Raw genomic sequence first — 10410 nt, forward strand, 5'->3', positions numbered from 1 at the left:
TGCTTCATGTTCATTTAATCGAACTAGCAGTGTACTTGTTCCTTTCTGGCAAACAGGCACGGGTATTACAAGCATCTGAGTTACACTCTGAGGGACCAAAGCTTTTGTTCTTCTATGTGTAAAAAAAAAATGTTGATGTCATGAGAGGAAGAGGCAAAAATGACAAGGATTCAAGCTTTGTGAGATGGAGTGTTGCCCTTCCTATGAGTTTGCTCAGTGTTACAGAATTACAGAGTTGTTTTTTCTGATAATTTTGATTCATGCATCTGCAGGGAAGTTTCCCTTATCCACTGGGGCATACTTGTGGAGGTGGAATTATCCCCGCATTAACTCCTCTACTTGTCTCAAGCTAGGTTCTCGGGTCTCTTCCTTGTACCTCTTCCAGGTACTGACATGATCCCCATCATCACAGTACTTGAGCACTTTTCAATATTTGTCCCAGAAACATCCTTGTGAGGTAGGGAAGTGCTACCATACCCATTTTTAGACAGAGAACTGAGGCATTGAGGGGTCAAAAATCATGAAAGATGTCTTTAGTAGAACAGTCACTTGAAACAGGGTCCCAGTCCTTCCTCCTGCTTTGTAAGTGCTCTGCCACTGAATCATCCTAGTCCTCTGTACCCCTCTTGAGTATTAGTACCAGTATATATTTTGCTAACATGAAGCCTTCCCTCGGAAGCATTGCTAGGAGTATGTGTAGCTCTCCATGAGTACTGCCTCCTCCCTCACAGACAAACCCCTGTGGGTCTCACAGGCTGCTGGACTGCATGGAGAGCAGCACCTCCACCTCTCAGATGCGCTCCCATCACAGCTGGGCTCCAGCTCGGACCAGTAACACCAACCTACGCTTCCCTCCCTGCTGCAAGAGATATAACTGCATTCTTCCACCAGTGCCCTGAAGCAGACTCTGGTCCCAGGGTCACTGACCTGTCCTTCTCCCTGTTTTGGTTCCTAAGATCTGTCACTGGTTGACCGTGTTTCACCTATTTTATAACTACCAGCAGTCAGGCCATGCTTTCCTTTTTCTACAGGGACTTGCCCTCCTTCACAGCCAAAGAACAGGTAACTTGCTCTCACATGCCACAGACTTGCTTTGCCTCTAAGAACAGCTGCTTTCCTTTGGAGCACAGGCCTCCTTTTCAAAAGAAAAAAAATACACATCTTTAAATACAATATCAAAACCTTAAAATTATCCTATGTAAATAAATAGAACACAAACATCACAGTTCTCAGCCTGGAGAGTTTTTTTCAAAATGGATAACAATTTCTGGCCCTACTATTTCACCCTGGGATGATGAGCCATCCATACAGCCTGTCATATCTGGAGTGGCTTCCTTCAACAGCCTTTCCAGATGTACCTTGGTAACGGGACTGTACTCTACTGGAAATTGGCAGCTGCTGGCTTTTTGGGGGTACCCCAGCCCTTTTACCGTTCAAAGATTCATAAGTAATTTACAAACCAGGTTCAGTCAGCACCAGGACTGCAGGATTTTCATCAGCCTCCTGACCCGCTGCTTTTTGCTGCCTTGGGGAAGCAGAGCCAGGGAGATGGCTGGGGAAACATGGGTCTGAGGAATGGCCACCTACCCCTGCCTTCAGGCTCTGGGATCGGTGGCTGTGTACACAATAGTCCACGTGTCCATCATAACCTCCAAACTGAATCAGGTGGCTACTGTCAGTTGGCGGGGGGGGGGGTGTGTGTGTGTAAGCTTTAGCTTCCTATCAGGAAGGAGTTTGTGTTCAGATATAGATAAGGCACATGAGAGATGTGCGCACCTGTGTGGATTAGCACCACCAATATTACGATAGCAACAGGTAGCAGTGCTAATGGTGGCAATAATGTAATGTCTCCAAGCCCAGTTTTAATTATGGGGCAAACACTGTTTCAGCTGGATGATCTCGGGATCTCAGCAGTGGTTTTAGCACCCAAGTTGAGTCTCCTTGTGCGTGGGGAAAGCTCTGTCCTGGACTCAAGAAGTTCACAGACTTCATCCATTGCCCTGGTGCAGGTCTCGAGGTTGGCAGCCAGCTTCTGGATTTTGGCTTTCAGCATGGCCTGGCTCACTTTTGTGACCTCCTTTGTGTATTCTGGCACGAGGAAGCTGTGGGAGCCGCAGAAGACCATGAAGCAGACGGAGTTGTACAGCGAGATGGAGGCCCTCTTCTCCGACTGGCGCAGTGTGGGATCCCCCGGGCCCTGCCCCCGGCGGAGAAACTCCAGGCAGCCAAGGATTTCCCTCATCTGTTTCCGACAAGTCAGTGCGATTTCCTGCACCTTCCTCACCTCATGGGAATTGCAGAGCACTAAGGAGAGATCGGAGGTGATGCTGATGGCCCCCCCGGCAGTGGCCAGGCCCAGACCCACCACTGACGCCAGGAGAGAGGCTCCCAGCGTTGCTGGGCTCAGGGACAGCCCCACGATGGCTGTGACTGCTCCTGCAGCGGTCAGGGTGCTCCCGCTGACGTTGGCAATCAGGGACCTTTTGCGGAGCTTGTTGAGTTTACGAGCTGCCTTGTGAAGGTGAGCAATTTGGCCACGCAGCCTCCGTCTCTGATCCAGCAGCGCTTTGTGGAAGTGGTGTGTGGGGTCTAGTGTTTGGGGAAAGGCAGCACCGTTTCTCTCCATGGCCTCTGTCCAGAAACAGAAAAGGCTGGGTTGGGATTTATGTTAAAAAAACCCATGAGACATGATCAGCCTGGACCACTATTTCAGGGATGGCATCCAGCCAATTTTTTTTTCTTCACCCAGCTACATGAAAGGTTTGCTGTCTGCACACACGTACACACTCACGTACACACACGTGCACATACACACATGTATATTTAATTACCATATTCCACTGTAACTTTCAGACAGAGGAGCTTTTAAATGTTTTTCTTCTTCCCTGAGAAGGCTAAAATATCTTAAGGGCTGGGGTCAGATGTGCTGTTGTTATTACCTCTGTGAAGACACAAAACGTCTCTTCCAACCCTGGGGACAGAAATTTCCTTCAGATTAAGTGACTCAGTGCTCAGAGTAGTAATGCTGCCAGAACTAATGTGTTGTCCGCATGATGGGATTCAGAGGATTTGCAATATTCAAGGGCATCTTTCACAAGAAAGGCCAGGCTCTGAGGAGGTAGCAACCATCCCAGGTTGCTATTTAGGGGTCATTTCCCATTAAAGGAGGACAGAGGCAAGCTTCTGAGGCGGGTCAAGGTCTGGCTTTTCCATCTAGGAGGTGAGAAGCTCATTGATGCCTCAGACGAGTATTGTGAACATCCTTCCTTTCTTTAAGCCTAAGAAACTCAAGGTCCTGCAGCATTTTTTTCCTATTGTAACCTGGCGTCAGGGTGTGGACAAAGATGGGAACCATTGTTCTGTGGTGCTTACTCCAACCTATGGTGGTGGATTCCCAGTGACAGTGGCAGGGAGGCCTATGGACCTTGTTTAAAAGGTTCATGAAGGGCCCATCAGAAAAGCGAGCCCACTTTCAGTGTGTACTCCCTTGGGGATGGAGGAACAGGGGAAATACAGGGGCCTGTGAATAGAAAAGGCTTGAAAACCGCTGGCTATGGCAACCTCCCATGGCAAGACAGCAGGAGAGTGTCTTCCCTTTTAGAGGGTGAATCTTCAGGGTTTCGGTGCTATGCGATCTCTGTTTGCTCTCTCTGTTCTTTGTCACAAGGGTAGAAAGAAATGTTCCAATAAACATTTGCAGGTTGCTCTAGGGCTGCACAGTGCTTTACAAAGGAAGCCAGCATCCTTAACCCTGCTTACATGTAGGGCAACTGATGCAAGGGAGGCAACAGGAGTGATGTAGCATCTTGCAGGAGCAGGGATCAGTTGTCTGGTGGGAGCAGAGCTTTTGTGCTCCACAACACTGCACTGTGCACAAGGCTGTGCTGCCTCTGCACCTAGCAAGGTCTAGCCATAGAGCTAAGAAGCTGTTTGCAGTCCATAATGCCCTCATAGCTAAAAGAAGTCTCTGTAGCAGAAAGACCCTGTCCCAGAGCCAGCTAAGAAAAACTATTCATTGCTGCAGCCACCTTTTCACTTTTAGGTCTTCTATACTGTGTGAACTGGAGGTGCCTGGTCCCTCACATGGGCACACTATATAGTTAGGATCCTTGAGGCTTTCATTCTGCAGAAGCCTTGTGTTTAAGAAGGAGGAAACCTCCTACCATAAAGAGTCTTTCTGTCCTGAAGTGTGTAAGTAAATAATTCTCACTGCAATTTTTTTCCCTTCTACTTGTCCTAATCCATCTCATGCAGAATCCTTTAGGGCCTCCCCCTATGCCCTTCAGAACAATGGCCCCAGTCTCTCTTGGTATCATTGGGCCATTTAAGCCACTTAGTACATTGTGCTTTTCTTAGCTGGAGGCAGCGTCCTCTTATTTTTTACACTATAGTCAGAGATGAAGCTGAAAGCACAAGGACTAACACTAAGCTAAATGGATACCAGTATTGAAATGAACAATGAGCATATCATCAATAACTTAACAACAGATCAATATGATGATCATTAAATATATTGATTTCTGTAGCCTCTTAACAATTTGTTCTGTAGATTTTCTTGCTAGGAACAGTCTCGGGTAATAACAGTGGCCATCTCACTGCAGTTAGTAGAACAGTCATTCAATATATAGCATAAGCCGTACAGTGATGCAAGTCTTTTGAATACACTGATTTATGCCAGCATAAAGGAAAACAAAACCAACTCCTGCTCTTAGAGAAAAACCTCCCCAACAATAAAGGTATACATCACTCCAAAGCCTGCAAACACTTTCCTAATACAGTACTTGAAAAGACTCCAAAAAATACTGGTTGAAACTTACCTTTACTTTCCAGCCGACCTCCCCAAAGACAAATTTTGATCTGTTTCTGGAGGAGACCAATTTATAGCTCTTGTGGACCAATTGCTGCGATGGGAATGCTTTGCCTCATACTGGGAGTTTGCCATTTCCTGCTCTCCCTTGTGCAGAAGGATGTGACACACTGGAAAGTGACCTGCGGGACAGCGAGCACACATCATGTTCAGGAAATGATCCCTGCGAATGAACATTGTGTGTTCGCTTTTCCTGAAGTGTAGGGGGAAAAAAATTTAAAAAAATCTCAGCCTATTCTTGGTGCTGAGCTAGTGCAGTCATTCCCCCCAGGGAACAGTTGCCTTTCCTTCCCCTGAAATAGCAACTGACTTTACTCTGTGCTGGAGCCACCAATTGCTTGATGACTGAAGTTTCCCCCCCCCCCACGTCTAGAGCCAGTGGAGCATCAGCCAGCCAGCTACTTCATTCAAGGCCAGTGTACTTTTAAAATCCCAGCTCTCTGGGACAATCGTGTGTGTGACTGGCTGGAGCACAGCAGTGCTGTGTGAGGGCTGCAGCAAGTGCTCCACACCATAAAAGGGAAGCAGCTCCACAGCAAAATGATTGCTCTGAATTCCCATTTCTTCTCCTTCTGAACAGATAAAACCATGCAGCATCCTGCAAAAGGAGTGATCTCCCTCTGTTTTTGCTCTGTTTCTTAACCATGGGCAGCATGGTGGTTGAGAAAAAACCATGTTTTCCTAAGGTGCCTGCCCAGCATCAATGATCAGAAAGAAAGGGTCATTGGGATACCTTCTTTTGCTGCCTGCTGTTGCCTGGCAGTTGTGCCCACATACAGATGTGGCCAGGGGGAGGAAGTGATGAAGTTGTTGGGGAGGACCAGCCTAAGTGACACTCCTGGCACTGCCTTTCACCCTGAGCCAGGGCCAGCTTTAATCAAAGACAGTTTCTTTGGATGGGTTCAGGAAAAAAGGATTTTTTGGTGGCACTAAGTGGTGCAGCCCACCTGAGACCAAAGTGGCATGTGTCCTTATTGACACAGGGCCTGTGGTGCCAGGGACATCCGTTTTGAGCAGTTGTGCTTGAAGATGGGGCATCTACTTTCTTGCTTCATGGATTCTTACTCTCCAGGGCTGTTTGTTGACAGGGAACCTCTGATTGTGCCCTAGTGTCCCCCTGGCCTGGCTAATCTGAAAGCTACCTAGCTGTCACTGAGCAGTGAGGCTTTACTGTTGAATGTGTGAGATGTGTAGCTGCACAATTGCTGGAGCTGACCTTAGGAAGCAACAAGGACTGAGAGGCAGCAGGCAGGGAGAGGAGAAGGCTGGGATTATTCATTTCAATGGCAGCTTTGTTTTAGATCATCTTAAAATGACTGTGATACAGTATGTCAAGTGTTATGTCAAGTGTTTTGTCAAGGGTGGACCTGCATGAGATGGGACATGAACGAATAAATAAATAGCATTGAAGAGCTACTTCAACCTGTCACAGACCTGAAAAGAGAAAACATTGTTTTGAAGATGCTTAAATAAGCAATCTTGGTCTGTTACACTTTGTACATATTGCACGTTAACAGGAAGGTGAGTTTTGACATTGAAGGAAACTGTGCTTTAGCCCTTCCATTTGTTTTAGCCAACATATGCTTGAATTGGAGCCCATCTGCCTTGGCGAAGGTTTGCAGTTGATAGACACAAGAGTTCTTTCGCACATTCCCAAATAGAATAGGCTTTTTTAATGTAACTGCATCTGCATTAGGACTCGTGCCAGCAGAGATGTCCTTGTTAGGACAGTGAGTTTTGGTAAAAATGAAATAATGAAGAAAAAAAATAAAAGGTCTAGAATGAGCCTGAGAAGATGACACAGTTCTGGTTGCTCTTCTTCCATTCCCAGTGCTCTTTCAATATACTTAGCTGCAAAATGTTGTCAGAAACCCCTGCGATGCTCAGTGCATGAGCAAGGACATGATTAGAGTGCAGAAGAGACAATTCCCTTTTTTTATAGTATTCCCTCACACAGTTTCCTGCACACTGAAAAACCTGCACTTCACACAAGACGAGATGTTGGTCTCAGCCTAGGGTGGTTTCTCACAGGGATCATCCCTGGGCTCCTTCACCAACTAAAGAGAATGTTTCCCCATAATTCACCCCAATAATGAGATGCACACCCAGAAAGTAAGGACTTCCCATGAGGAGCTACAGATGTCAACTTGATTTTAAAAAAGAAATGTGTTTTAGAATAAGAAACATTATTTCCTAGGGAGTTGCCCTACAGAAGTATGCTGTGATCTGTTTTTGTCCCTGCTGACACTCTCACAAGCATCCCTTTGGTGAGAGTGCTGGGCGTATCCCACCTACAGAGACCTCCTCCAGCAAAGGTGAGCAGGTGGGAATGGGAGCAGGATGGGAGAGGAGTGTCTTCTCTGAGCACCTCCCAGGGACTGAAATGCTTTCAGTGCCCTTAGCGCACCTGCCCAGATGTAAGCACATCTGCCAAGTCACCGAGTAGGTCCCTGCTTGGGGTGAGTCTTAGCTACCAGGGACCTCAAGGCTTGTGGGATAGGTCTGACCTTCACTGGGCAGTCCTGCAAGCTAGCGGAGGCCTCACCATCCTGCCTGCCGTACGTTTTCACCCAACCCCTCTGCTGCTGCAGTCTCTTATTCTTGGCCTGTGAAGCACTTGGGATTGAGGGTGGAAGGGGCACAGCAGGTGTTTCACAACTGCCCTAGCCAAAAATGGTCCCTCTGCTCCACCCTTTCCCATCTAGCCACATCCTCTTGAAATGGGCAGAAGCCAGAACCATGCAAAATCTGCCCAGAAGGCATTTTGTGGGAGCAGATGACCAGCAAAGGGAAGGAAGGATGCTTTATTGCCTCAACTCTCTTCCTTCCAGTGGATTTTGGCAGAAAGGACTGGTATTTCTGCTCTTGTTCTCTCCAGCAGAAGGGATATATAGCAGAAGTGTTTATTCTGAAGCTGTTTGGAGCTACTGCAATGTAACATTTGAATGTAAATGTGTAACATTTGAAGCTGGAGTTTCAAAGATACACTTCCTTTATTAACATTGTTTTGATCAAATAGTTGAGTAAATTTGAGTAAATTTACATTCAAATATCATCTTTTTAACAGGGAATTTCTGTCAAGCTTGGTACTTTCAACCTTAACTGCTGGATCCTGGGGCTAAATGTTGTCTTTTTTTTTTTTTTCTTTTCTTTTTCCTGTGGTCAATTGAATCGATGACAAATTTTAACTCTTCACAGCAAGACATTAGTTCAGATTCAATGGGAACTTGAATATGCCAAAACTAATCAAAAAGGGCTGCATCAGCTTTTAGTAACCTTACCAGTAGATCCAAATTAATTTTTTGAAAGCATTCCAGAATGAGACAGGCTGCTCTGGGCTCTGGTCACTGGTGTGTGTGTGACCTGAGCTGCGTTTGGAGAAAGCTACACAGAGCAGGGCAGGGTGGGGGGAACAGGACAGTCTGTGGGATGGAAACACCTCTTGTTAGTTCCAATTAAGTAGCATATTAGCCAAGTGCATTGACTGTGCCTGTTCCTGCTTTGTGAGCACGCATTCACGTAACAAAAATAGCATCCTAAATTGCTTTGTCAAAACACTGCCAGCAGTGTCTGCAGAGATCAAGTATTTATTTGGACATGGAGAGTGAATTTCTGCAATGGACTTAAACAAACCAGCTTATACTGCCATTTGCCACCTTTAATTATATGTTTCAGTGCAGGCTGTATGGCATAAGGCTCGCTCTCTGACGCACAAAAACCCAACTCCCCACTTAGCCCATACGCCTCCAGCCTTGCCTGTGGCACAGCTGACATGACTGAGTGCGGCCATATGCAGGTTCTGCTGAGACCAGTGCTGCTGGAAGACTTTTCTCTGTTCAGTGTCTCAGCAGTGGCAGCAGCAGTGCCACAAGAGCAAGTCTGGCTACCCATACCCTCAAGCACTGTAGAGAATAGAGAATCGTTACCATATTTCCAGAACTGCAAAGAAACCTAATAGCTTGGTGAAAAGTAGAAATTAGGTAGCCTGGTTTCTTGTGGCTCTTTTCCTGTGGACTTCTTGATGGCTGAGCTCACGTTGCAACATTTCTCTCGAAGGAAACAAGAGTCTGGATTCTTCTCACCTACAAAACTACTTATTTTCATGAAACTTGCAAGAAATTGGTGTCTTTGAAACCTTGACTGCTTTGTCAAATTCTGGCTGAGATTTCCCAGGAAGCTCAAAAGCTACTGTTTGACAAAAGTGCCAACAGCCCCGCTCCATAACCCTCATTTCTGTAGGGAGCCAGGCTAGAACAAATCCCTGTGTCCTTCAACCGAAACACAAGGCACAGATGTCCGTGGTTTCTTATTCCCCTTTGCCAGTGTGAATCTTGCAGTGTTTAGCCAATCTTTGGTTTCGTGTACTGCTCTGTGGTCTTCCCCCTGCCAGGATGATGTCCGCGTCCTCCAATGCAGGAGGAGGGGCTGCTGGTGCGGGAGCCTTCGGTGGCATTTCTATACCACATGCTGGTGGGTCTGGGCAGTGCCACCAGGACCACAGTTTGAAAAAGAAGGAAAAGCAGCTCAGCTGGGAAGCATGGCACCAACAACATGTCTTTACCAAGAAAACTAATGGGCTGGAAAGACTCAGGTGTAAATCCCCAAAACTAGTCTTGGGAGCCTTGGGATAACAGATTACTGGGTAGGTGTTGCATTTATTAGCTAGGACATGAGAGTGTCTGTGTTTCCATCGGGCAGCACAGGACCTGGCTCCCCTGTTTGCCCCCTGCCAGTAGCAGATTGCTGTCTGGGTTAATGATATGGACGTTAGTGCATATGGACGTATGCTGTCTGATATGGACGTTAGTGAGGTAACAAGTCTCAGCTTTGAGGGTACCTAGAAAAACTCTAAACTCGGAGGCTTGAGGGCACCAAGCAACAATTCACTAATCAGTCATGGTGGAGGGAAGGGCTAGGAAAATGTACCTTTGTCAGGAAAATTGTATTTGGTATCATCCTGTTTTTGCACAATGAAAAGTTCCTGATCCTGTCTTTACTTGCCAATGGCCAAGGCCAGAAAGCTGCAGTGACTGGGTTCACCCCACATCCCTGTGTGCTTCCCTACCAGCTACCTGGGCAGTGGCTGGGCAATGCGATTTCAAATGTGCTAAAAAAGCATCTGCTCTGATATTGAACCAAGAATGTAAAAAAATAAAACCAAAAAATCGTGAGGTGATATGGGGTCTCAGTGCATTGACATTGTCTGACTTAAATTTTGTGAAGAAAACTTAACTTTTTTTACTATTTTTATGAACTCTAGTATTTCTTTTTAAATATATGAAAGAAAAAGAGTATGATTTTAGAACTTGTACTTTTCTTTAATCTTAATTCTTCTCTTGCTTCTTCAAATTAACCAACTGTTCTATTGTACGTCATTTGCAGCTAGTCAAGAGAGATATTTAATATTCATAACAATACACAGGCATTTCATTGAAAAATAACTTAGATAAGAGAACTTGTAATCAAATTTAGGTATTGGAGACGGAGTGATTTGGATAGACTGAGGCTGCATTGTAGGTCTGCATGTTAATTCCACACCAGTT

General features: G+C 46.0%; 1 protein-coding gene across 1 annotated transcript; it reads right to left on the reverse strand.

Moving 5' to 3' along the window:
* On the reverse strand, nucleotides 1–4831 carry APOLD1 (apolipoprotein L domain containing 1). Its single transcript, XM_050915169.1, has 2 exons — nucleotides 4818–4831; nucleotides 1–2631 (listed from the first exon to the last, which is right to left on the reverse strand). Exon 2 carries the CDS (start codon nucleotides 2624–2626, stop codon nucleotides 1886–1888), a length of 741 nt encoding a protein of 246 aa, XP_050771126.1. The 5' UTR covers nucleotides 2627–2631; nucleotides 4818–4831; the 3' UTR covers nucleotides 1–1885.
* Nucleotides 4832–10410: the final 5579 nt, after the last annotated feature.

Source organism: Gymnogyps californianus, chromosome 1 (assembly GCF_018139145.2).
Source record: "Gymnogyps californianus isolate 813 chromosome 1, ASM1813914v2, whole genome shotgun sequence".
In the NCBI taxonomy this organism is placed as follows: Eukaryota; Metazoa; Chordata; class Aves; order Accipitriformes; family Cathartidae; genus Gymnogyps; species Gymnogyps californianus.

What these genes read in the sequence shown, in the direction of transcription:
- APOLD1 (XM_050915169.1), bottom strand. Translation starts at nt 2,626, where the DNA reads ATGGAGAGAAACGGTGCTGCCTTTCCCCAAACACTAGACCCCACACAC.